This window comes from Zonotrichia leucophrys, chromosome 1A (assembly GCF_028769735.1).
Source record: "Zonotrichia leucophrys gambelii isolate GWCS_2022_RI chromosome 1A, RI_Zleu_2.0, whole genome shotgun sequence".
NCBI lineage: Eukaryota > Metazoa > Chordata > Aves > Passeriformes > Passerellidae > Zonotrichia > Zonotrichia leucophrys.
Genome location: NC_088170.1, coordinates 37800703 through 37828273, shown reverse-complemented (window position 1 = coordinate 37828273; position 27571 = coordinate 37800703). Strand labels below are relative to the sequence as shown.

The 27571-nt window shown below is 44.1% G+C and overlaps 2 protein-coding genes across 11 annotated transcripts in view; one reads left to right on the top strand and one right to left on the bottom strand.

The window, feature by feature from the left end:
• RANGAP1 (Ran GTPase activating protein 1) lies at positions 1-22511 on the bottom strand. Of its 5 annotated transcripts, none has more exons than XM_064702338.1 (17): positions 22407-22511; positions 21765-21805; positions 19655-19784; positions 18322-18449; positions 17338-17397; positions 16507-16686; positions 15543-15677; positions 14190-14348; positions 13903-14016; positions 12329-12428; positions 11522-11606; positions 10989-11133; positions 10407-10520; positions 9988-10090; positions 8234-8322; positions 6298-6419; positions 1-1085 (listed from the first exon to the last, which is right to left on the bottom strand). In XM_064702338.1, exons 3-17 carry the CDS (start codon positions 19764-19766, stop codon positions 1016-1018), a joined length of 1716 nt encoding a protein of 571 aa, XP_064558408.1. In that variant the 5' UTR covers positions 19767-19784; positions 21765-21805; positions 22407-22511; the 3' UTR covers positions 1-1015. The 5 variants fall into 5 exon arrangements, with proteins under 5 accessions (XP_064558408.1, XP_064558406.1, XP_064558405.1 ...); XM_064702335.1 differs by having other exon boundaries at positions 281-1085; positions 21765-21802; positions 22407-22469; XM_064702334.1 differs by lacking the exon at positions 22407-22511 and adding an exon at positions 21995-22064 and having other exon boundaries at positions 281-1085.
• A 3883-nt stretch (positions 22512-26394) lies between these two features.
• The window catches only part of ZC3H7B (zinc finger CCCH-type containing 7B), a 47163-nt gene continuing 45986 nt past the window's right edge, over positions 26395-27571 (top strand). For 3 of the 6 annotated variants that reach the window (XM_064702333.1, XM_064702329.1, XM_064702327.1), the window contains exon 1: positions 26395-26541. The gene's annotated coding sequence lies outside the window, so the exon portion shown is untranslated. The remainder of the gene's footprint in view (positions 26542-27571) is intronic. The other 3 variants (XM_064702328.1, XM_064702331.1, XM_064702330.1) reach the window with 2 other exon arrangements.

Here is a 27571-nt window from a genome sequence, read left to right as displayed (position 1 = left end):
TAAGGCTGTGGAGTTAATTTTTATTTACATAACATTTCAGGCAATTGACATAAACATTTGTAAGTTGTATGGAGGAATGTCATGGTGGCTCAGAGGGCTGTATGGACACATGGACAATCCTCCAGACAGATTTAGGGACATCTGCTGCTACTTGCTCTGTCCAAGAGAAAAGCACAGCCTTCTCTCTCCATATTTTACATGTGCTTGGCTTTCAAACATGTGACCAGTGCACACAGACCCAGTGTTTTGTCAAAGGGAAGAGAAAGGGACACATTCCACAGGGATTTCATGGATTGTATTCATTTCCAAACCAAGCCTATTTAATTAGGGTGAGAAGGAAAAGGGCAGGAAGAATAAACAACACAGGCAATGGCAAAAAAAAATTTACAATAAAATATGTTCATTCCTTTAAGCAATGGCCACCAGGATCAACCACACTACACAAATACTCCAAGCCACAGCAGAAGGGGAAGAGGATATTAAAATAAGAATCAGCCACACACTACCTTTGACAACAGACTTGAAAGAAGAACCAAAGGGGATCACACCTCACCCCTGTGGCTCAGAGAAGCAGGGCAGCAGCAGCAGCACAGCCTCCCTCTGGCACAGTGCTAAATGCTATAAGGCAGGAGTCAAAGTCCAATAAAACAGAATGCCCAACTGGGCTGATCCAGATCAGAGCTCTTCTGCTCCCTGTGTTAGTCTTGGCATCCTTGGCAATGCAACCAAAATGGAGAACTCTTCAATTCATGCTGAGCTCACAGCAGTACACCTTTAGCGTAAGCACCTGCCCTACAGACCAGGGAATCACTTCAAGAGGAGTAGGAAGACAATTCAGCAGGATTTGTTCAAGTTTATGAAAGCAGAAGAAAGGACAGATTTCCTACAGGGGGAAAAAAAAGGACAGCATGTCTGTATGGGCTCTGGGATCCTCTCCCACAATGCAGGTCCGAGTTCTCTGCTGATGGCAGTCCCATGGGGAAGGAAGGAAGGAAGGAAGGGCAGCTCTGGTCTCCTACAGCTGGTGGAGGGTCTGTAAGAGCATGTGGCGAGCAAATGAACAGGAGTCAAGAGCACGGTTGGGTCTGTGGAAAGAAGGGAGAGAGAGATTTAAAGTACTGAATTTAAGAATGGCTTTGTGTCTGCCTTTGACTAAGCAAATAAACACTGCTTCCAATGCACTGGATGTGTATGCCCCAAAACCTACAGATTTTGCCCTGTTACCTTTTCCAGTACCACTCCATCACTGCTGCCCATTCAGAGCCTGCTGTGGAAAACTCTCTCCTGAGAGTCCAAGTCAGGAAGCCAATGGCCAAGAATCAGAACATTTATTTCCGTAACTATAAACAATCTGCTACTGACTTTTATCTCTGCAGCCCAGTGTCTCGTTCTGGGTAGAATGATGGAGGTGGAACCCTTCTGGCAAAGGGTTTTTCCCATAAAGTTTCATGTTTAGAGCCCCAAAACACAGGAGATGATCCTGTGAGCACTCCAATCTTTCCTCACCAAGTTATCTGCTAGCTATCCAGTGATGACTTTGGTCTCAGGACTTTTTAAAGTCTTTATAAGAGGCAGCACAACCTCCTGTTACTCTTCCCTGATGCCAAGTAACACCTGACTGGCTTTGCTGGTTGACACCATTTAAGTTTTGCCTTTTTTCTTTTCTATGTTCTCTGTAATCTTCACACATGCATTTGTAGCTCTGTGGTCTATTGTATTAGTGACCAGTTTTCCCAGTACTTCTCCATAGCCTTTCCTTAAGCAGAAAGACAACACAAATTCCAGAGCTCCAAGCCTCCATACTATCCTGGTTCTTCCTGGGAGCCAAGATACATTTTCATGGACAAAGTACAGCCAGTGCTGAAGGGAAAGGCTCCAGAGAAGGGGCTTAACCTGGGGGGAACTGCATCACCACTTGTCCTCCTAACTGGTGCTTCTAATCAAATGTGCTACTTTTCTAAAACCTATAAAATGTACTCACCCCTGGGGTGGGTGGACTTTTGTGGACATCTTTCCATAACTGCCTCTGGAGGTCTTCAAATAAAGATTCCCTTTTATATTAGATTCCCTTTTATATTACCTCCTTACTGAAATTATCTCAAGTTTCATTTCCAGGTTGGGAAAAATGCAACAGGGTCACCTTTCAGGGTGCCTTACAAACAGCCCACAGAACATGCAGAGCATCACCTGAAAGGGCCCAAGACAGATGCTGCAATAGCTAAGTCAGATTTACACAGAATAACCTGCTCCCTGAAATTCAACCATGGAAATACACTCACAGCAGGGTTAACATGAGGATAAATCTCTGTAACATTTCCACTGCCCCCCAGTAATGTATATTTCTGTTTCTGCAGGCTAATTGCTGGCTCAGCATCACTGAAACTTTTACCAGTCTCAATCCATACATTAGGGAACTTCCTCCAAAGAATTTTAATCCAATATTTTCCATTATTCTGAGAATAGCAATCATTCATTGTACCTCTCTCCCACCTCACTTCAGCAAAATAACTTTTAACAATGCACAGCTGTGAAGCCTACTCAATGTGGGGAAAGGGGTGAGCTGAAATGGAGAGAGGAATTTCTAGGAAGGAGCAAGGAGTTCACCTCCAGGTGTAGAGCACAACCAAGAGCTGCAGAGGTTGTTTGGTACTTCACTCCATGGCTGCTGCTCTTTAACAGAAGCACATCCTGGAGAAGACTTCACCCTTTTTATTGCCCCCAAGACCACTCCTACTGAACACACAGTGCCACAGAATCACAGCTTGGAGCTGACCTTCAAAGTGCTGGAGATACATTTCAGCCCTCATCTCTGGAAGACCCAGCCCTGTTTGCAATGAGGGAGCTGGCTCCATCCAGGTAGGTACCCATTTTTGGAACTAGAGAACCTGGACCACTGATGTTGATCATAGACAAGATCCCTCAGCCCCCTCTCCTGACACTAAGCCTCCTCTAGCCATCAAATTCTCCTTATTTGCTGTGGACTTACCTGCCAGCCCCTCCTATGCTACAGACTGCTGGAAGAGACCAGTGGTGTGGTGCAATTCAACACCAAAGAGCAACATTAAAAAAAATACCCAAAAAACCCAACCAAACACAAACCCATCACCTCTAGCACATCACAGGTGGGCAAGCAGACATCCACATACTTTCAGTATTTCCACTTAAAAAATTATGGAAAAGCACATGTGGATTCACAGCACCCTCTTGCGTCCAAAAAACCCAAATAAGGCTTGACAGCAAGCAGAGTAAGATGGATGCTGTTTACAGTCTGTATCCAAAATTCTGTAATTATTATGGAATAGAGAACACTGCCTACAACAACAAATTGTCACAAAAGGAAGGAGGTAAGTGCCTGTTCCAGAAGCCCCTTGCAGTGAAAGGCAGCAGAGCTCTGGCCTAGGCAGCTACAAGAACATTACAGCTCTAAAAGCCCAGAAGAGCTAACTGCAAACCAAAAGGAGAAAAAAAAAATAGAAAATATCACAAAAATGCATATTAGTTTTCTGCAAGTGAAGGAATGACAGGTTTGACAGAGTGGAATTGGATTTGTTGCAGAAACAAAGGCCAAATGAGTTCTGAACATTACTAGGTTAACCAGGCAGATGTTTAATTTTAAGACTGCAATTTTATTCTGACTGAATTCCAAGAAGAGACAAGGGATAGAAGTTAACTGAGAAGCTGTGTATTGGTGTTGGCTGGGATGATTTTCTTCCCAGGAGGGAGGGGCTGTGTTTTGGATTTGTGCTGGAAGCAGTGCTGCTAACACAGGGATGTTTCAGTTGCTGCTGAGCAGGGCTCACACAGCATCAAGGCACTTTGTTTCTCACCCCACCCCAGCAGCAAGTAGGCCAGGGGTGCACAAGAAGCCAGAGGGGACACAGCCAGGACAGCTGACCCCAGCTGTCCAAAGGGATAGTCCATAGCAGATGGCATCATGCTCATCAGATAAAGCAGAAGGAAGAAGCTATGTTGGAGCTTTCCTGGAGATGGTGGAAGTGATAAATTAAATCCTTGTTGTGCTTTGCTTGCAGATGCAGCTTTTGCTTTACCTATTAACCCACCTTCACCTCAAGCCCCAAGTTTTCTCACTTTCAGTCTTTCCCTGCTCTTCCCCAGCTCACTGGGCTGAGAGTAAATGGCTGTTTGGGGCTTTGGTGGCAGCTGGGGTGAAAGCACACCAGGCTGTTTTAACTGGACTGGGGGGTTCTTGAACTGTTTACATTTACCCAGGCACAGATTTAAGAGCTGTTGTCCTTGTTCCCTTAAGGGAAAGGCCTATGTTCATATAACAGAGATAGACTGCTTGCATCTAGTACAAACTTCATTATGCAGCACAGGACAAGAGCTTCCCTTTAAAATCACAGCTTGCAGCAAGTTTGTAAAGCAGCAAAGCTCAGCTCCAAGCATTTCATAGCACCAGGGCCAGTGGAGGCCTGGATTAGCACTGGTCCATACATAGGAAGGCAGGAAGATCTGCCTTTCACTAAGGGAGGCTCTCAGCTCTCACTCAGCTTCTACAGAGCCCATAAACAGTCTGAACCTTCCACCAAGAGACTCTCCCCTCTTGTTCTTGTAGTGAAATGCTGGCTCTGGCTTCAATAGGGTTGTTGTTGATGAATTCATAAAGACCACAATTTTACTCTTTTTTTTATCAGCTACAGCTTAAAAACATTTTTTGAGAAAAGCCTACATACACATGTCTCCCCTCTTCCTGTACATGTGCCTTTTCTGAACAAAATGCATTAGGACACTTAGAATCAAGAGGCTACTCTGGGCCTTGCTACCTGACATAAACAATTAGGACAGTCAAATGCCCCAAACCAATGTCTTTCTCCTGTACTCTCAGCTTCCAGCAATTTAAATTCCATTTTGAGGGCTGGGGCTTGATCAATAAGCAAGAGCAAGGCATCAGTGTAGGAAAGAGCAGAAATTCAGTGATACGGCAAGTCCTGGTACTTCTTGCTTAAACCTTTAACAACTGAGTGGGACAAATACTTGTTCAGTTGGCAAAGCACATGGTCACTGGCAAGGTTAAGTGCCTTAACCTGATCAACACAAAGAGAGGAGGCAGCAAGCAAAGTGTTCCACAGGAAGAGGCTCCAGTTAGCATTTGCACACATGTAAACAAGATGCTTTATTTTCCAAAACTGACATTAGTATGGTTTGTGTCCATACCAGTTTTGACAGCTTCAGCCACACCAATGCTTGGAAAAATTCTTTCCCCCCATCACAACTGGGCCAGCTTCCAAGCCCAGTAGGACCAAGACAGACCAGCAGTATCTGACTGCATTCCTACTGCCCATGTTTCATTCTGACCACAACTATCTGATGCCTCTACCTTTCACCAGCAAGGGATCCTCAGCAGCTGCTGCCAACCCTTTTACCATGAAATTCAGGAAGGTTTAAGCCTCATTCTGGAACCTGCTCTCACCCTGCACAGCACATGGTCCATGCTGAGCCAGCCACCAAGCTCCATATAGATTTCAGGCCTCTGCTGTTTTGCCTGAGTAACATTTTTGGACTGCTTCTCCTCTGACTATTGAACAGTAGTATGCAATCCTATTGTAAATCTGTTTGGTGGGGTTTTTCCCCTAAATATCAATGCTGAAGGTGACACTGATTTAATTCAGTAGAGATATGGTTTCCATAGCCATTTAAGACATAAAAAAAGCTAAAGTTGGTGGGGGCAGGGGTTGGTTCTATACCTCTTGTGGAAGTAACAACAGTTCAGTACAGGCAGTCAGTACAAGCAGCTTCTTCAGTACTTATGCTTCCCCATTCAGTTCTCAGAAAAATCACTAACTTTGTTGCTGTCACAGTAGGAAGTTCCATTTAAAAACAAATTCAGTCTTTGTGTTTTGCAGTTTTTATCTGCCGGTGTTCAGTGTCACACAGCATGACAACTCTGGCAGAGCTCTGCTGACCCTCTCAACTCTGAAGGAGGACTTGGAGGGCATAGTTAGATCCAGTGTATGCACAGTGCACTCATGCAGTGGCCAGAAACCCAGCAGGTTTCCTTAAGCTCAAAACAGCTCTTCTGTGAGAGGCCTGAGCAGTCCCTCCTTCAGAGCCACTTCCTTGCAAAGCCAACTTCCCACTCTTCCCTCTGAGTTTTTTTTTAACTCTGAACCTCACATACTGCAGTAAACAAGATAAAATAGAGGCCTATTAAACTGTTAATTCTCACTTGCAGAACAGACATTCAGTGGGCATTCACAACAGCTTACATGTAGCTATTAACCCTCAGAGTTGCACAAGCTCCCACAGAGAAGACTGCATGGCAAATACAATACTCACTTTGTAACAAAAGCTGAGAGAACTGGGGCCAGGGATTTAGGGAAATAATCCTGCTGGACCATATGGTTCAAAGTCATAAGAATACCATAGAGACTTGGTACAGTTTTGATCTTCTCTTCACTCTGAGAAATGGACAAGAAATCAGACATCAGACAAAGGGGATTTGATTTAGCCACTGTAATTCACAGACAAGGAATTCTCTGCTGAATGAAGTGCTCCCACACACTGCAGGAGAGAAAGCTGGTCACTAGATTAAGCACAAGACAAAGGTAGCCAATCCCATAGTCTCCCAGCACCTGAAATAATGCATCAAGAACATTCTAGTACTCAACTGACAGTAGTACTAATAGGGAAAGGGAAGCAGTGAACCTGCAAGTGAAACAGCCAAATCTTCTCAGAGGCTCCGTGTCAAAGTGTTCTCCTGAGGAATTTCACCAGACTTCAGTCCATAAAGAATTCAGTTGCCTTAATTTTTATTATATTATTCTGTAGCTCATTTTTATACCATCTCCAGCTCTTTGACAGGCTCCCAGAACATAATGCAGTGTTCCCAGAACTGGTCTCAGAGTTATGTACAAGATAAGGCCAACAGCCACCACTTGCTTACATGATGCATAAGTTATTCTTACTCCTAATGTGATGTTGCCCTGCATGTCCCAGCTCTTACATTGTTTTCATTTATTTCTCTACTGGCATTGCAAGAAAACTCCTCACTCTGCAAACAGGGCCCAGACATGTGTTCCTGCTGTATGACCCTGGAGCTCACACTATTAAGAATATCTCTTGCTCACATGTTTCCAGCTACACAGGACTGAAAATGGAGTCTGCCCCTTCTCCACAAGCAGGGGACTGGGGATGAATTAGGCACATCACAGATGTGAATCAGCAGCCTGATCCTCCTGGGCTTTATGCTCAGTGCCACTTCCCAGCCTGAAAGAATTCTTCAGGAGCACAGGTTTGTGCTTTGTGCCTCATGCTTATTGCTATTTTCCATATGGGCAAGAGGTAGGTGGCAGGGCTCAAAACAGGCATTCTGCAGAACCAAGTGCCACCTTGGGTTCCACTGACCTTTCTGGGAAGTGGGAAGCTCAGTGCTGGTCCAGTATGCAATGAATATAGGGAGAGGCAAAACTGATTTTTAGGAAATGAAGTCATATCCATGCATGTCAATGAGGGTCTGAATGTCAAGCTGGATAGTACCAGAAAGACATTCATAAACCTGCTTCATAGCAGGCTGCTGTAGCAGATTATGGCTTTTCTGTAGCTTAAAATTGTCTTAGTCAAAGTTTATATTCCCAGCTCCCAGGCCTTAAGGCAGTGGGAAACACTAACCCTTGTAGCTCAAGCAGGCAAAGGTGTTTAAGGCTTTGCAGAGACAACCACTCCACAGTCACCTCACTGAAAATAAAGCTACTAATTCTATGAAAATCACAGGCTTCCTACTGACCCTCCATCTTCTCACAACGAGTTTATTCCTTGCAATTAATTACTTAACACCAGCATTTGGCAAAGAGTCTCCAAAGCATGAAGTTGAATGCCACTGATCTGGCATGAGAGATGATACACATTTGTGAGACATGCTCTCAAGAAATGCCCTAAAGGACCTCAATAACTACTAACACTGACATAGCTTTCATAGACACCACAGTCCAGCAGCTGCATTACTGCCCTACCTGAGCCTCCCTACCTTCAGGGAAGGACTGAAAATGCAGAGAACATTAAGCAGGAGATGTACAAAAACAAGACACATCCTTCATCCTAATGCAACCTTGCAGGTCCAGCAGAAACTGCAAAGTGCAGACTTCCATTGTCCCTGGGCATCAGGCATGCAAAGGCACCCAGCTGCTTCCATGGCAACATAATTACCCAAAATCCTGCCAGTCTGGCCTTCAACAGCCTAAACAGACCACGACTTAACTCTTTCCTGCTTCCTCACCTTCAGCAGTCCCATGTGGACCAAGAGGTTTGAGATGAATGCATCTGAATTAAATGTGGCAGAACTGAAGGCTTTTTTCATCAAGGCATCTAAAGAGATAAGCACATTGGTATAATCAACACAAAAAAAGGACATTCATGGATTTCAGGATTAAAATAGGTTACACAGAAACTCAGCTGTTAAATCAGTTTTGTGATACACTATCTGTTAAGATTTCATTTGTCTCTATAGCCATAAGCTCTGAAACATTAAGACAGGTAAAATCCATTAAGAAGAAAAAACAAAATTTAAAACATCCAGCAAAACACACAAAGCTCACATGAGAATTCCCACTGCCAAGCTTCACATGCAATACCTCCAGTCCTATACATCACCAGCTGCTGTGTTCAGTGCATTTGAGCATGCATGCTGTGTACACATACATACTTATAAACATGCATACAAACATGAGCAGATGAGCTAGAGCTCATCAGCAGGTAGAGTCTTGACTTCTTAAAGGCCAGCAACAATTCACCTTTCATTTGAAACCACAAACAATGAGAGAACACAATGAGAAAGTTTGTTCAGCTGTTTTCTGGGCTCCCTCAGGACCAATACTATGCCACAAACAATGGGCAAACCAGTGCTTTAATCTCTCATGCGTACAAGGTGGCAAGGCAACCCATTTTTAACCTCTGACAATTCTGTTTTCTTAGAAAGGGCAGAATTCACTGGAGTGGCTGTAGAACAGTGCCAGACATTAACCAGGGCCCTCACTGTCAGCTGATGATTGCTTTTATGGAAAGAAAGTAATTGCCAGGTTCTACCTTCTCTGAAGAAGCAGGAATAAATATGTAAACAAAATAAACTTGAGACAACACTAATATCATTTGATCCATTTTTTACTGGAGACCACTCATAACAGGCATGAGCCAAGGTGCAGTAACTCAGTGAGGTGCCACCTGACTATTTTTCACTGATTCAGCTCATAATCAACTGCAGAGAGCTATTGTGTTACTGTTTGTGAAACAGTTTCACCACGTCTGCAAATTCCAAACTAGGGAAATGCACAGTACACCACTTTAAGTCGTCTTCAAAACAATTGATCCAATTCTTTTGCACAATGATGATGGGTAGCTCATGTGGGGAAGAATTGAACTGCTAGGAGATTGGAAAAAAATGAAAGGCAGTGGCCAGATGCCCAGGATTGTTTGGAAATTCCTATTTCCAAACCAAACCATGAAGGGATATATTAGTAGTCCACAGACTAATCAGACCTAACCCAAACTACTACTCCAATATAGTGTGAGAAATGGTCCTTTCTTTGAAGACTGGTTTCTGTGTCTTGCCCCATGTTGGAAATCTCTGCTTCCTGAAGAAATTAAAGATACAAGACATCAACTAGGAGGTCTCTCTTTACAATCTCATAATACTACACTAGGGAGGCACTTCCTGCAAAACACTTTTTAAATAAACAGCCTTGTAAAGGCAACTGGCCTTAAAACACAGAACTACTGGCTATGGACAACCCAGCATCAAGAAGATGCAGTAAGGGCAGCATTGGGCCACTACAACAGAGGTTTGGCACCACAAAATCTGCCAGGTTCAGAATGAATCTTCCACTCTACACAACAGCAGGGAACAGCTTGGAACTTTGTTACCTGCCAGGGACAAAAAGGCCCAATGGCTTGGCTCACAGGGACCTTGTCCACCTTGCAGTGGTGTCTATGGCACTGAACCAGCTCACAGCACAAAGTGAAGAAAGGCCAAATCACCTGTTGTTTCATGCACTGCTGTTTTCACTGGGGCCTCATCTTTGAAGACTGAGGATATCCTTAGGAGGGTTGTAACTACTTTCTCTACATCAGAGGTATCTGTCTGAAAGAGGAAAAAATTAGGCATCAGTTAACTGCTAGACAGCTACACAACATGGGACTCTGCTAGGGCTGTGGAAAGAATTGCTCTTCAGCTGACTGACATCAGCTTTGCCTTGGCCATATCACAAGGCACAAGCAACACAAACACTATTTTATGTAGAAGCTCTGATGCCAGTTTAAGCATTATCTGCATCATCTGCTTTCATGAGGTTCTTTGGGATCACTGGAGAAAAGATGCAAATCTAGGTCAAGTTATCTCTGGCAATGAAACAATTTTGAGAGAACAATCAAGCCCAGAGAAGCACCAGCTCACCTACCTGCTGAGCTATCAGCACAGAGCACTTTGGGCCTAGTCGCAGCAGCTTCTCTGGCGATGGGAAAGCAAGGAACGTGGCAACATCCACAGGAGGAGATGGCACTGGAGTTGAAGCCTGAAACAGGTGGAATCCATCTCAAGTTTATTCTTGGAAGTAAATAAATTGGTTCAGCAAAAGCAGATGGGGCAGCTCAGGGCACAGCTACACCAGGCCAGAACCTGTTTTGTTTGGAAACAGCCTGAGGCTGACCTAAGCCCAGAGCTGCCGTGGCCAGGATGTGCCAGCATGAGGGCACGGCACTGCATGTACAAGGTCCCCACCACTTCCTGAACATGGAAGACTTGTTACCACCACTACTCAGCCCTTCCCTCCCTGCAGGGGTACAACAGGCCCACTTTAACAAAACACACTTTTCCGTTGATCCATTTTACTTATTGAATGTTGTCTCCCTGGTGCAATAGTGCCAGCCCATGCAGGAATGTGACTGCCTGTCAGCACTTCAAGTTCAGACTCCACAGTCTCATTTCCTCCTTTACTCTTCTCCAGCTGATGAAACCAAAATCCACCTGGCAGTAAGCTTACCTGTGAATCAATTATCTTCTTAGGAGTCAGTGACTCCTGCTCTTCTGCTCCTCTCTCCTTCAGCTGTTGCTGTTCCTCCTCCTCTTCTTCCTCCTCATCTTCATCTTCCTCCTCCTCCTCATCATCCTCCTCCCCTTCATCATCACTAAGGTTAGAATGTTACACATTCCATTAATTACACACCTGGAATTCCTGTACACTGGAACTCAAAACTGTTACAGAAAAAAAGAGCAGCCTCTCCTCAAAGTCCCACTGCAAGAAGCACATGCCACCTACAACACACCAAGAGGACACTCAGACATCAGTCACCCAGCTGAGAACAGCAAGAAAAGATCAAACACAATCAGTTACTTATGCTGAGGTAAGTCCATCCATGAAAACAAAACAAGTTTAAGACACATCCTTGGCTGTGCTCCACACTCAGATCAACATCTGCCACCACTGAGTTCTTATTTTAAAATGAGGTAAGTCAATGGAAGTGTTGATGAAAATTGTGAGAAAACTTGTGATTTAAACTCTGGTACCATGCCTACCTCAAAGATCCCAGCACTGATGCCATATTGAAGCCTTCGAGGATCTCATGGAGCTGCTCACACACCTCTTCTCCCAGACAGTTACCTAGGTTGAGAGAGGAAAGGGAGTGGACTTGACAGATGCACGCAAGTTCGCTCTTGAGGACTAGGCTGTATATTCTTGTCTAGCTCTTGTTTCTGAAATCAGTTACATGCCATTTCTGCACAACACCTTAGAGGCAGCAACACGAACTGCACTTATCAGACAGAATCAAACGATGGTTAAACAAATTTCAGCAGCATTACACAATGGCTGGAGCTGAAAATCCCCTAATGCTTCAGAGTTTGAGAGACTTGCTGTTATTTCTCTAAACATCTCTTGTTCTTAGTGATTCTAAAACAAGGGCACACAGCTCAGCACCAGTGAAATGCAGTGACCCAAGGTATGCAAACCAAAAGCCAATAAAGGCAAAGTTCTCACACTCTTCTGCATAGTTGCACAAAAGGTTTTTGTTTACAAGTATGAAGTATCTGAGATAGAACTGAATAATTCAGAGTTTTACTGAAAACAGGTAGAGGTATCAGCCTAATCTCTCCACCTTATCAGGTGTACCAAAAATGCTTACCAATTAACTGAGTTCATGGATTAAGAAAACTTTCAAGATCTAACCATTTCCTGTCCCAAGGTGATGCAAGTTCAGCTACTGAGTACTGGTTTTTATATGCTGACAATTGCAAGAATAGAATACATGGTTCTGTCAACATTCTTCCTAGTGGTTTCTGATTGGAATCAAACTACACATACTTTGATCTAGCAAACCTACATACCATTGAGATCCAACTTCTCCAACTCTGTCTTATCTTCAATAGCTTCAGCAACAGTCAGAGCAGCATCTCGCTTGATCTCACAGAAAGACAAATTCAGTTCCTAAAAATGCAAAAGAACATTTTGTCTGCAGAATTCCTATTAAAATTTATCATATCCATAAATTTAATGTCCTCACAAGTGTCCTGGAAAGACCCACTTGAAGAGGTTCCCAGCAAAAAAGAAGTGTTATTAATTGAAAATAAAGCCTGACATACTCCTACCTCATATACTTAAAAGGGGAATTTTGAAACATACTGGTGGCTAAGAGCAGCACTATTAAAGGTTGCAATTCTAAAATACCCACAAATCACTGTGCACCTAAAAGGTGCAGACATTTCAGTCCTTAGCAGTCAGCTGACTGAAGATCTTCACTTATCAAGGGTCTCAAGAGCACTCCAAAACTCCCACTCTGGTAAGTCTGACAGAAGAAGGGCAGCTACTGTACTGAGCATATTGCACATTTCTTTTGACACCTCAGTTGCATGTTAAGGCCTTCAAAAAAAAGCCATGAGTGGTACTACTTCTGACAGAGCCAGCCAGCAGAGAAACCATGTGGACTAGTAAGAGTAAAGGAATTCAACAGCCAGACACCATCCCCCACCATTCCACATTGTGCTCAATCAATCCCTTCCTGAGAAGGGATTGAATATTAACAGGAGAAGGGAAGCAGTCCTTGAACAGAATGAATCAGCTGCAATTGCTTCATACTACTTTCCCTTAACCATTTCTGCTCTGGAAAAAATGACTTAACTTCTGTCTGTTCATCTCAATACCCCATTACTTAAGTTTGCTTGGGAGATTCAGACAAGTTCCAGTAGAACACCAAGCAAGGGATCACAAACCACAAAGAACCTCCTCCTTTCTATACCAGGTTCATACACACAAATAGGTATTAGGTTAATTTTTGTCTTTGCAAGATTCAGAAATCACATGTTCAGCATCTGTCTCAGGGTAATTATGACTCATGGCAGGTGTTTCTAAAGATCTTAGTTTGCTTATGTTATCAATTCTGACTTCAGCCTATCCAGAATGTTGTCAGATTCAAGTCTTGTGCAAATACTGATGTAGGAGGCTGTTGTATCACCAAAAAAATAAAAATACTTGAACCCTTGATTGATGCTCCAACAAAGAAAAAGCATTAACTGTATGAACTATGAAATGCTGAAAAGACAAGCTGCTCATGAAGTCCCCTTCATGTCAGTCCCCACTCTTGAAGCTCTGGGAAGTTCTAATAGCAGGTACTGCCATGATCAGATTTCTTGAGTAGCACTTGCTGAGCTGAGCGAGGAGCAGCAAAAAGATGAAACAAAGACTAAAGAGATCACGGGTTCACCTCCACATAGCACAGCCCTCACTGGATGGTGGAATGCCACTGACCCACAGCACAGCCTGTTGGTTTCAGCTGTGAGCACAGAGCCTGCATGGGACTGAACCCTATCCTAAAGTAATCAGTAGCAGTAGGAGAATGAACAGAGAAACATGAAATGGAAAACTTGGCATTTCTGCAAAGAGCTGAAGAGCAAGGAGACAATACCTTTAATTTATGAAGCCCTTCTTTAACAGCATCAGCAATGGCAACAGCGCCCTTGGAACGCACCAGGCAGTCCCCAAAGTTGATCACCTCAATCTGACGGAGCGCCTTCAGAGTCTGCACAGCAAGACAGCACAGATGTGAAAGTGGACATGCAAGTAAGTGAGCATCCTGTTCCTTCTGGAATGTCATCTTTCCTACTGCAACAGGACATGGTTGCACTAACCCAAAGGTGCTCACGCCAACCAGACTTGAGACAAAACCCAAAACAACTTCTTAAAACAACTCACATCTGCCATGGCCACAGCTCCTTTCTCCGTGAAGGTGTTGTCATTCAAGTTTATAACCTTCAGCAGTGGGTTGATAGCAAAGGCCTGTGCCAGGGCTGTTATGCCAGGATGGTTGATTCCATTCTGTGGCATATGAACCTCTTCTAGAGTCCCAATGATCTGGGAAAGGATGTAGACCAAAAAAAAAGCTTTTAGAGAGCATTCAGCTTCAATTCAACCTCAGCTCAAGAGCATGCTGCTCCACTCTTAGATTTACTTAAAATTGTTTTGAGTTTCAAAACTCCATTGGTTTTTCTACAGTGAATTATTTACCAGCAATTCTATCATGAATCTAAGTGAAATCACAGACAAATGGCAAGTGCCAGATAAATACAAAGCCCTGATTCAAAGGGACACAAGCATCATTGTCCTCTGTGCCTACTCTAAATAACTTATAACAAGCATTCTTCACAAGTGGTTCAAGAACACTGAAACAGACCATACAACATCACTTTAATTTTCTAATTAAAATCTACATTTTGCCCTGACCTGAGAAGCAAACATGTAAGAAACCCAGTACAAATATTGTTTATGGACTAAACAGCACATCACATAACACAGTAATTAATCCCACTTAGGTAATGCCATTCAATCTTGATTCTCCATGAATCATGTTGTTATACAACTGTAGTATTTAAAAAGTCTTATTTTTACCATGATTACTGAATAATCAAAATCACATCTAGGCAGTTCTTAACAAAAAAAGTCAACCTGTAACATCATTGTCAATATAGCTGACTACGCATTGTAATTCAGAAGTCACTTCTAGCAAAAACTGAAGTATGAAGAGGGAATTAGGTGGTCCCAATCACAGTGAATCATTTTCCTCCCACAAAAGTGCAAGTGGGCCAGTGACAGCTGGAGAAAGCCAGGCAACCCTTCAAGCTCTGACCAGATGATCCTAGCAAAAACACCAGGCTGCTTTTGCCAGAGGACTGAGCAAAGCAGCACTCATGAGAACAAGCTGGGATACCCACCCCAGTGCCAGTCACCAACCATTAGCACAGAGAGAGGAAAAGGAACAGGACTATTAAATTACTCAGGAGATGACTATTTCTCCCTCAGGTAACTACTTTACACAGCAACTAGCTATGTGTTTGGAAATTCAGGTCACAAAAACACTCAGTCAGCAACTCTAATTCCACTAGTTGAAGACTCCAGTTCCAGCAGCAAGAAACATGGTGACTTTAGTGAGCAGACCAGCAGCTCCTGCCTCCTAGCTGAAGCAAACTCTCTGTGCATCACCTTTAATACCAGCACTGAACCATACCTTGCTCAAATTTGCTGTCAAAGCAGCTCTGGCTTGATACTCACCCCGAAGGCTTCAGCCAGGGCAGTGGCACCATCATTCTCCAGACGATTTCTGCCAGCCACAAATATTTTTAAAGCAAGAGGCTTGCCCTGGGCACTTGATTTCCTGTGACACTCTTTCAGAGCAGCTGCCAATATCTAAAGATAAAACAAGCAGCTTATACTCCCCCAGCATATCACTCTACAGGAATCCTACTGTGTTTCATAGATCCACCTCTTGAGAAACACTTTGGGCATCACTGACAGGTACCTGTTTCTACAACAGGTATACAATAAAACTCTCTACCTGCAAAACTTGCACATTGGTCTCAGGAAAGAATTGATAATTTTGCAACACTAAAACACACTGAGCCACCAAGAACATTTTGCTTCTAATCAGGCAAACTTGTATGGGTAGGAAGTTGACCATGAGCTACCAATACACACTTGAAGCAAAGGAATTCTACTGGGCTGCCCTGGGAAAAAGCACTCACAGAAGTAGAGATCCTTCTCTGCTTAGCCCTGTGAAATGCATCAAGCACAGTGTCCAGGCTCCTACATGGATTTACTGGGGCAAGTCCAGCAAAGGGTGCCAAGGACAACTGAAGAACTGGAGAATTTTGCTCGCTAGGATAATACTGACCCCTGAGATTAAGGCTGGAAAGAAAAGGCTGTGGGGGACATATTATCCATGTGTAAAAATAGCCAGAACAAGATAAGGAGAGAAGGTGGTACAAAAGGCAGAGTCGGACAGAACTGCACACAAAGTGCAGAGAAAACACCACTTTAACACAAACTCCCTTTTTTTAACTGTGAGGGTTGTTCAACACTGGGCTAGGCTCCTCACAGAGCTTGGAAGTCTCCATATTCAAAACCTGACTAGAGCAAGCTTGAAGAACCCGGTGTACTTGTAGCTGCCTTAAGCAGGGGAGTTGGCCATCACCAAAGATTGCTTCCAACTTCATTCCCAAGAGGAGATAAGCCTTACCTTGCCACCACCAATGCCCATGCCACAGTTATTGAGCTTGAGTTCCTGCAGGGTGTAGCACGCAGGGCTCTTCAGCAGGGCCTCAAAGCCCCGCACACCGTCAGGCCCAAAGGCATTGTCACTCAGGTCCAGCTCCACCAGCTGGGCTCCAGCAGCTATGAGTGCATCCCCCAAAGAGATCTGTGAGGAAACAGATGGCCGTGGGAGGGAGGGAATGGATTAACTTTTAGTGACAGCATCACTGCAGTGGCTAGGTATGACAGTGATGCTGCAAAAAAATTTCCACTTTGAAGACATTCTGCAAAGCTGCATGGGGAAATAAAAGTCTACTACTAAATCCAGAGAGGAAGTTGCACAAATTATGCTAAAGATAACCCGCAAGACTCTATCCCATCCCTTTAAGTCAAATACTCTTCAAAGTGAATTTCCTGCTCTACACTGCTGAAAGAAATACTGTTTTCATCAATGTTGAGCTATGTTCTGGCTTCACAGGACTTGAGGAGATGAGGAGCTCTGTAATGGTCTTAGAAGACACAGCCACATGATTTACTTAGAAAGCTTAGCTCTCACTTTATCTGTTGGGTCATGAAGATGGTATTTCCCACTGAAAAGCTCCTTCACCAGCATGGACTCACATTTAACCTTTAATCAACTCCTCTCCATCTCACACAGGACGAGCAGAAGAGAACCACTCACCTATTCTGAGACATTTAGCACTAACAGCACAGAGAAGGATCAGCTCTGTACCAAAATACAGACTCCCACAAAAAGCATGACAGGTGAGAAAAGAGGTGATATTAGTTAGAAGTCTCAGATCTAGTTTTTACTTACCAAAGCAGGAGGGATCTCAGACCTTAGCCTGCCTGTGAACATGTCACTCCAATGACACCTCTAAAATAAGAAGCATACAGATAAAACCCACTAAAATATTTAGGTCAACTCAGCTGTAATAAACATTTACACACACAAGATGCTTTACATCACTGGAGACAGTTTAATGCTGTCTCCCTTCCCTTAGGTTGTCATTTGATTGTACTAAAGAGCTGCAGGAACCAGTGTTACAATCACTTCACTTGCAAGGACAAAGTAAGTGAAATTCACGCTATAAACATTATACAGGAACTCTTGTTTGTGTTCAAGCTGGAATTATTTTCTGCTGAGAAAATTGCCACTGAAAAAACCAACAGGAAACAGGAGAATACATTAGCAATGCAGATTTTACTAAGGTATGAAGCACAACAATCTGAACTTACTTGAAAAGCCACATTTGGGTGATTAATACATATCAATGTCTCTACCAGTCTCCTTCAGGGGACAGTGTAGTGCCTCTAGCAGCACAGCACCCCCTCAACATTAGGCTAGAGCAACAGTAGGAAAACATAGCTTGTGCAAAGATGACCCTCCTGTTGCATTGCCTCCATTATTTCCTCTCTACTCAGACATTCTCTGAAGACTCACTCTCTAGAAGATTTCACTTAGTTTTTCAGAGAGCTTCATTTGAACTTAGTCTTTTGTTCCTATGGCTTTGTTTACAGATGCTGCCTTCAATAAAGACCCTTCATCACACAGCTTCCCAGCTTTAAGATTGGAAGCATTCTATACAGGAAACATTCTAACAGGAAGTTAAGTATTCCTATTATCCCAAAGTCTCCAAGTAATGCTGTATTTTCCTAAGATTGCTCTTCCTCCTGGTAGAGCCACCAAGCAAGCTTCAGAGGTAACTCAAGACAGGTTTCTGCACAAAGAGCCTAGAGAGGCCTTCAGTATTTCCACATTATTTCTTCCCCTTGAATACCCTCTACTTAAGAATCTCACCTTGAGCTCACTTTTCTTCTCCAAGGCCTTGGCAATAACCTTGGCTGCCTCCACTCCCACTGTGTTGCCTTCCAGGCGCAAGGCTTCCAGGCCATCAAACTCCTCAATTTGCTTGATCACATCTTCAGCTGCAAGAAGCAGATAATCTAGTTGGTCTTTTAACCATTGTCTTATTACCACAGTAACCCTCTGAGATCCAGTAAAACTTGCTCAACCTCTAGCAAAAACAGCTAGAACAAAATCTGAAACAGCAATGGGAGGAGAGCTGAAGTGTCAGCTCACCAGAAAGGACACTCTCCATTCCCTACCCTGCCTTCTCATAATTCTACTGTCCTATTATATTCTATGTTTTATTCTGATAGCCATTCTTCTACTTGCAAAAGTCTTTACTTCCCAAATGAAATTCTTCTGCCATTCAGCACATGCATTAAAAGCTAGAGTGAATGTCCCTGTAGAAGTGCAGAGATTAAGTTAAAAGCTGATGAGCATTGGTGTCACATCAACAGGAAAAAGTTCCCACTGACTGGTAGAAGAAATGTCTGTTTAGCCAACATATCAGGGTGGAACAATTTAGCTCTACAGTGATCCTATGCAAGGCAAAGAAGCAAGCTGCAATCTCTCCTGCCAATGGGCACTTGCTATTGTTCCCAAGCTCCAAGGCCTTTCCCCACAGTTCAGTGCCTTTGAACTGCTAAATCAATCTAGAAAAAAGCTCCACCTTTGGCATTAGCAAAAAAAAAAAAAAAAAGGCTATATAGTATATATACACTAAATATATATATGATTTGCTATATACTAGAGGAAAAAACCTCTCTGAAAAATATGCTGTTTTTCCTGCATGGCAGAAATGTTGATCTAATACATGTAAGTATCTGGAGAAAATGTATTAGCAGCCACTGTAAGACTTATCGTGAGACACACATACAGCAACAGGAAAGAAAGAAAGTGAACCATTGCAGCAGGCTAACTCATCAGCTCTGTGCATCTCTTGCTCCAAGAGCTGTGATACACTCATTTACTGCTCTTAAAAGGAGCATTGACTTCTAATGCCCAGTAACTGTCAAAAGCACTTAGAGAGAACACCAAGAATACAACACCTGCAAACCAGGCACCCAAACCCCAGCTACAGCAGCTGCAGCACTGCCAGGCACCAGGTGAAAGCAGGGTACCAGAAGGGGAGGAAAGATCCCTAGCAGGAGCAGCTGTAGCTGACAGACCCCTCCATCAGAGATACGTTATGACAACTTGTCCATGCAGGATTAGCAAAAAGTTTAGCACAAGATTTGACAACTTCAGGGAGATGCTTTCAAAGCACAAGGGTATCTTCTCTTACCATCTTCAGCTGTGTTGAGTTTAAGGCTCTGGCCTTTGAAGCTCAACTGTCCACCACCCACACTGGTTTTGGCAAGTGACTCAGCAAGTTTAGTGATGTCTTCTGATGCCATTTTCCCAAAAGTTAAGAACTGTCAATTAAAAGAAACGGTCAGCATAAAACCTCTCAAACTACAATACATAATCTTTAGAAATAACCTTATTTATTTGAACACTCATGTGGTTTTTGTTACTCAGATATCTAATTGAGTTTTCAATGTCATTACTACTTTTCCCCAGAGCTCAATTAAGACAGCTAAACTAGATTAATATTCCAAAGCCAGCCAGTCAGATGGTGCTGACTCTTCCAACACCGACAATATAATTCATAAATAAACAGTAGGTAAAACTATGGATTAAGGCCACATTAAGACATTACTCTTTGTGCAAGATTAACAATTACAATGCAATATTCCTCTCATTTCAACCTCCATCCTATAATTATATGTGCTGCATGCTTCCCCTGCTCTCTCATTCTAGCAAGCTGGAATGAACACAGTTGCTTTTCCTTTTCAGTGATATTCCCAGAAGTGCCCTTGTCAGCACAGTTCCAGAACCACCGTGTTGCTGAAAACACTGTGTGTGCTGCATACAAAACTCTCTCAGCTTCCTGGGTGCTCTTTCCTTTCAGATGTTCCACACAAATGGAGCACACATTAAACAGGATGATCTTACACTTACAATAAATTAGTGAACATCTAGCCTTGAGACAAGTTTGAAGCTAGCCATGCCTGGTAGCATCTGCATAGCATTATTTAATGAATATTAATCACTGTCTGAAGGAACTGGCCTGCATCCATTGAGCAGGATAAACAGAGTGCATTTCTTATCCCACTGCCTCTGTTGGGATAAAAGGCTACACACAACTAATGCTTAGAAATCACACACTTAGACTTTAGATGTTGGAAGGAATGAAGTTCCATTCCTCCAACACAAAATTGGTTCCCTTCCACTCCTGTCTGATTAGAAGTCACTCCACACTCTTGTAGCTGTTTGAGGCCAACAGTGCTAGTTTTAAAATACCCCCTATACAAAAACTCTGTATTTTCCTCCACATACTTTCCTCCTGATACCCATTTGTAAAGCCTCCAGCTTCCCCAGAGTATGACTTCTCTACAGAGGTCTTTAATTTTAATATCCCTTTTGGAAACAAGGGGTGAAAATCTCCAAGGCTGAAGAACACAATTTTTCTAGGATGACTACCCTCTCAAGTAGGTGCTGCCACTAGAAAGAAACCTGATGCCTAGTGAGGCTACCTGGACCAGAGGCTAGACAGTGTTAAAGGAATAAAGCAGGTATTTATTAAAAGGCCTTCAAATGATACACCTTGGGCAGTACAAGAGCCTGGCTGTGGCTCCACCCAAGATGGACACCCAGTCATGAGTTTTCCCACTTATACTGTAGGTTTTGGTCCATTTACATATTGGGGTTAATTGTCCAATTACAGCTTCAGCTTATGAAGTCCCATCCTCCCAGATTGCTCTCCTCAATTTGCTGTTGTTTACACTTTTTGGGCCTGAAGCTGCAACAGTGTCCTTTGTTCCCAGGCTGGGAAAGGATTGCTTTGTCTAACTGCCCTGTGAAGAGAACTTGCTGACACTTTATATGAAGCTCAGAGTTACACACTAAGGCAGTACAGAATCTAGAAACTATGAAAGCTAAAACTTAAGGCATCAAACCCATGTAACTGACACCATTCCTACCAGACCACCCAGATACCAAACCCATGGACATTCCCAGCCTCTGCCAACCCAACACTGAGAAGGAAGAAAAAGAGGACATCCTCCAAACCATAAAGGCTTTACCAGACAGGAACAGAAGTTAATATCAGCAGAAGTTAGTCCATCCACCTGGTTCAAATAAAAACTTTACTCTTAAAAATCAGTTCCATTCTACTATGACCATCTTCCTTACAGATGCTCACACCCTCCCAGCTTCTCTTTCCCTTGAATCTCCTTTATCGTTCTTCACCTTACACACAGACTACCTCCTCATCTCAACATACAAATCCAGTATCACATCCCGGAGCATGTTTTATAGCACATGTCAGCCACACCCAACTGTCCACCTACCACAGGTGTCTTCACTGTTAAGTCTTCCACAGAGAAAGCTTCTAGGGGGAAGAAAAAAGGAAGAGTTAATCTGTTTGGCAAACACAACCAAGATCTAAAAATGCCTAATGACAGGCTTCCTTTTCACTTAAGGTTTGTATGAAGCTTTACGTTTCCTGACGGTCAAAAAAGTTAGTTCAATACTTTAATTATAACACTTCGTCGACCCCAACAGCCAACACACCGGCTACCTGCAGCTCACCCAGCCACGGGGCGCTGGCGGAGCGGGGTGACAGCCGAGGTCCCCGCCCCGCCAGCCTCGCAGCGCCGCTGGCTCCAGGGGTGCCGAAGGCTCTCTCCTCCTCTCTTCCCCCGCGGGAGGGGAGCAGCCGAGCGCCGGCCGCACGCTCCCGCCCCACGCACCGGGGCAAAGCACGGCCGGAACGCCGGATCGCCCTTCCCGCCCGCGCGGGGAGCGCGGAGCGGGAGCCGCGGCCGGACACGCGTGACGCGAACCCACGGGCGGGGACCCCCGCCTGCGCCTGGGAGCGCCCCCCGCAGGCGGGGCCGAGGAGCGCGTCAGCCCGCGGGATCGCCTCCGCTCACGCACCGCCCCTCCCCGGCCGCTAACGGCAGCGGCCGCCGCCGCTCCCCTGCCCTCACCTGCTCGGGGGTTCCGCCACCGGGGAAGGCGCGGGAGCCTCACGCCGCCGCGCCGGGGCCGCTGGGTGAGGGGCGGGCGGGGGAGGCGGAGGATTTGAACGCCGGCAGTTCTGCTCCCCGCTCCGGGATTGGCTGCTGCCTCGTGACGTCACGGGACGCGCTCCAGCGCCGCGCCGCAGCCGATGTCGCCACGCCGGGCGTGGGCGGGGCTGCGGGGGCGCGCGCGACGGCTGCCGCGGGGCACGACGGGAGCTGTAGTCGTGCCCCGGCTCCGGGCGCGGCTGGGGCCTGAGCAGGCTGTGCGGGGCCGGGCCACGCTCACAGACCCCGTTCGCGGAAGGGTCGCTGGGAGAGCTCCTGCAAGCCCGCAGTTGGGACACGAGCACCGTCTGATGTGAAACCTCGCCTAGATAATGTCCCTGAGGCCCCCTGTTCATACTCGCATGTTACTGAGACCGTTCTGCTGAGGAAGGCATTTCACAGAATCACAGAATCTGTTAGCTTGGAAAAGATCTCTGAGATCATCAAGTCCAACCTGTGACCAAACAACGCCTTATCAAATAGATAGTGACACTAAGTGCCACATCCAGTCTTAAACACCTCCAGGGACGGTGACAACACCACCTCCCTGGACAGCCTGTCGTGATACCCAATTACCCTTTCTGTGACTGAATTCTTCCTAAGGGCCAACCTAAACCTCCTCTGGCACAGAATACGACTATGTCCTCTCATCTGTCACTTTCACCCTGGAGTGCAAAGTCATTCCTGCTTCAGGATGGGAAAAAGCCTTGGTTTGTGTGCACATTGGGCAGGACATTTTCTTCCTGAGTATAGAAACAAAAGTACATGGGATGAGGCAGGGTGAGCTGTGCACAGACCTGCCTGCTACTGCAGTGGGTTTGCACAGCACCTCTGTCCCTTCTCTGCAACCTGCAACCTACAGGCACCAATGTAAGTGGCATTCCAGGTGGGAGATACCTGGAGAGATTGCTGTTGAGGAGGGCCATAGGTAGGATTTATTCTGCTGTTTAGTCCCAAAACATTGTAAGAGGCATTTTCCAGTCTCTCACAAATTTCCCAACTGTGGTTTTAATAAGCAACAGCAAATGCTTATATGGACCCAAGAAAAGAATGTCAATAGTTGATGGTGCTGGGTGACCAGCCTCATAAATAGTAAGACACGTTTCTTTTGCAACTGGAGAAAATTAAGAACCACTTAGACACTAGACTGGCTGTATGTTAAAAGCATAAAGCTGCCAGAATACATACAGCTGATGAGGAACTAAATGAGTGTAATCTCGAGAAGGAGCTTGAACCTGGAGAATATAAGCAAGAAATTTGGCACTGGATATTACTTCTTCACAATTTTTAGTAAAACAGGATCTTATCAAATACATTGGATTCCCCTCCCTGTCATTCTCCCAAATACTGGTTTTGCCAGAGGGGCAGGAATAAAGGCATTGACTCTAGGTGCAGCTATATTGGATTGTAGGTGTACCATGCCACTGTAGGATAGATCCATTCATTCTTCCTAAAAAATAGCTTTACAAATCAAAGCAACTTCTATGACATTGTATGTGGTTTGTAGCAGGGATTTGCAGTGTTTGACTTTTTGCTGACTACCTGCACATGAGACTGAGACCTCAATAACAGCACTTGCAAACTGAAAATCTTAATTTTAACTGCTAAGGAAAGATTTTACTTCATGTGAGGAGTGGTGCATGCCCCATGACCTTGCAGGACACCTCTCAGTCTTATAGACAAAGGAAATTGGGATGGAGAAACGCAGAACATGACTTTCAATTGAGAAATGCAGTCCTGGAAATGAATGCTCTTAAATGAAAAGCTAGTGTTTATTCCAACATAACTCTTGATTGTGTGTACATTTTGGTTTTGTTCCTGTTTTTTCTCATCTCCCCTTAACCTTTTTTCTCATCCAGCAGTGATGTCTTTTCCTTTCACAGGTGCTGCAGGGTTGGAGGTGTCCTGGGCTCCGTGACTCATCTAGTGATGGCTCTGTAGGGCTGCCCTCCCACTGTGATCTGGCATATCTGCTCTCCCTGTTTGCTTTCTGCCTCCAGACCTGCTCCACCCTTCTTCTGCCCAAAACCACTCCATCAGTAGGGTTTGTCATTTAATGTACATTTTACCCAGCAGCTTCTGCACCAGAGGCCCAGCTTAGTTTAAGTTCTAGACATTGTCACAGTGTCACCACCTTAAATTAAGAAATAACAAATCTTCTGAAGAGTTAATAAAAATAAACATTATCCATAGATAGCAGCAATCTTTGGATCAAAACCAATACCTAAAAATGTGCATTGTAATAAAATATTGTGAAGAGCATTAGATAATGCTCTCCAGTGTCATAAGATACACTATACAAGTCACAGCCTGTATTTCATAAATTATCATTTTTTTGTGTTGGCAATGCTGTCAGAAGCCAATCCTACCCAGTATAACAAAGTTATACATTTCCTTTTCTGATCAATGCATTTTAAATATCAAGCAAGGCTAGTATACTTCAGATGTTCCTTCTATCTGCCTTTGAATCTTGGCAGAGTACACCATTGCAAAGCACAAAGCTGACATTCTTGTGGGTCACTGTAAATAGAGAAGTGAGACACTCAGGAGTAAACATGCCACTGATTAGATTGGGAAAAAGCTGGTAATTTAAGCCAGTGTCAGTCTGGAAATTATTAATCTAAGGATAGACAAAATCCTTTAGGGAGAGGGAAACTATTCTACCAGGGAGGCTGTAGGAGCATAAAACTCCTTGCAGAGGGTTATTTGAAGTTAGTGTAGCTGGGTGGGGATGGGTGACCCCCCAGATAAGGTGGTCTGTGCATTTGGATCTTCACAACCCACGGTAGAACAGGTCCCACTCAGCCTCCCTTTCCACCAGCAGTTCTCTTCCTGGAACCCTGCTAGCATGGACTGCTTGGAGATTCAGTCCACTTTCGGAAAATATTGAGGGATTTGGGATGAAAACAAGCAAAAAATCCAATTCCAAAAAGTGTCTAAACTCACATGTGTATGCATAAACATTAAAAATGTATGCATCCACATACATATAATATATATGTAGATTGTATATTACCCAGTCATATAAGATTTAATATTAATATGGTTTATTAATGCTGCATGTATGCATCTACATCTATATAACATATATTGTACAATCTACATGTGTGTGTATATATATAAAATATATGTAGATTGTATAATATCCAGGCATATAAAATATAATATTGAGATTTAATTTTTTGTTTGTTTTATTTTTGTGTTTAGTTTGGTTTTGTTGTTGTTGTTTTGGTTTTGGTTGGTTTTTGTTTTTGTTTTGTTGTTGTTTTTGTTTTCTTTATTTTTCTTTTTTTAATGCATATTCCTTTCCACCCAAAGATTTATGTTTTCAGATTATTTTATTTACAGGGCACCCCCTCAGCAGTGCAGGGTGGAGTAAGGAAGGTCTGGCTGGAGCAGATAATTGCTCGGCCATCACCGATGGCCCTGGCCCCCGTCCAGCGAACAGAAATGGGTGGGCACAAGGGTCACTGCTTCACGGATGTGATAATCCCAGGGGGGGTCTCACAATTCCTCCCCGCGTTCGTCTGCATGCATTCCCTCTGCAGAGGCAGCTTTGCTTTCTCTTGGGGTATATTTTTTTGTATCAGCAAAAACAACTAGGAAGAAAAAAAATGTTTCATTAAAATTAGAACGGAGAATCGACTGCTGAAGCGCTTTATTTTTTAGATTTTCTTGGTTTTGTTTTTAAAGCCTAATTCACCTTAAAGAATCTCAAAAGCAGCCTCAAGGGAAAGATCTGTGAATTTTTGTAATGGAAAGCGGTAGCCTCTAGGGCCCAGAGGATATGCAGGGAGGCATTTTCTCCTGCTGGTGCAGCTGAGAGCGAGCGAGAGAGAGCGAGACCTGGAAATGAAAGTAAAGAGATCAGGAGGCACATGGAGGGAGCTGCAGGGGCAGCCGATCCAGAAGGAGAATGCTGCCTTCTATAATTAAATAGCACTTACTATTATTATTACTTCTAGTAATAACACATTAATAATATCTCTAGTAATACAATACTATTTATCAAGGAAAGTTTATGCCTAGTGTGGGAGGGAAAACCCGAGGAGAGGTGAGTTCTTTATTATTATTTCGGGGGGATTATTTTTGTCTTAAATCAATTCTCTGTGTGTTTATGTATGTAGAAAGGGGTGGACTTGAGTAACAAGAAATTCTGGATGTTGCTTCATTAGAAAGTAAAGGTTTCAGATAGTAGCTGCATAGATGAAAGGTTGTGTAATTGGAAATGTAAAGAAAATGTGGTGAAAAATAATACGGGTGAGATTTTGAAGCTAAACCCTCTTCCGCCAAAAATGTGGGGTTTGCAAAAAAAAAATATTGTCAAAGATCCTAATCCCACCCCCTGGAAAAAAATGTGGTAGTCTAAAATTGCATAGCTAGGGGGAAAGACCCTGGGTTTACGTGGAAAACTTAGTATTAATCGCGTTTGTGCCTGTTTGTGTTTTGTACGTTCGGGATGTGTATTCTGGTCTGTATTTAGGCTGCAGTTTCCCCCTCTTGTTTGGTCCAAACCCCATGAAACGGCAGAGAAGCCCATTTGGAATTGCTTTCTAGATGGACCTTCCGTGGGGTCCCCTAAAGTTTATAAAATAAGAAGACTGTGCTTTTTTGGGTTTTGTTTTGTTTGTTTTGGTTTTAATTCTTTAATGTTTTAGACAGTTTCCGGGTGGCAGGGGACGTTATGTGTTGGATTTTGGTGGGTTTTTTTCCTCTTAAAGCTGTCTCCCAGACTCTTGTAGACGCGTGATTTTTATCTAAGTGGATGGGGGGTGGGGAAGGAAGAAGAGTATGTTTTGGTTTGTTTTCCTTTTCCCGAGGAAACATGGAGGTCTTCTGCCCTGGGAGACCCCTCCCAGCAGGGTTGCAGTGTTGGAGTGCCGGGGTGCCGGCGTTCGGCAGAGTCGCGGGGGTACGGGAGGCGCCGCCGGCCCCTCTCCGCTCCAGCGGCCGAGGTGGCGCCTCTCCCGGCTGCGGCCTCTACGCAAGACCGGGGACCCGCGGCCTAGTGCGGGCAGCGGGGGGAGGGAGCGAGCCAGGGCTCCCGCGCCATCCGTGTGGGAACCAGCCCCCGGATTTAGTTT

Bases quoted from the DNA above. Each gene is read 5' to 3' on its own strand.
- RANGAP1 (XM_064702338.1), bottom strand. From the start codon at position 19,766: ATGGCATCAGAAGACATCACTAAACTTGCTGAGTCACTTGCCAAAACC. The intron at 12,429-13,902 runs GTATTGTCTCCT...TTGCATTTTTAG, and splicing joins AAGGGCTTCATAAATTAAAG to GAACTGAATTTGTCTTTCTG. The intron at 10,091-10,406 runs GTAGGTGAGCTG...TTCCTCTTTCAG, and splicing joins CTGTGCTGATAGCTCAGCAG to ACAGATACCTCTGATGTAGA.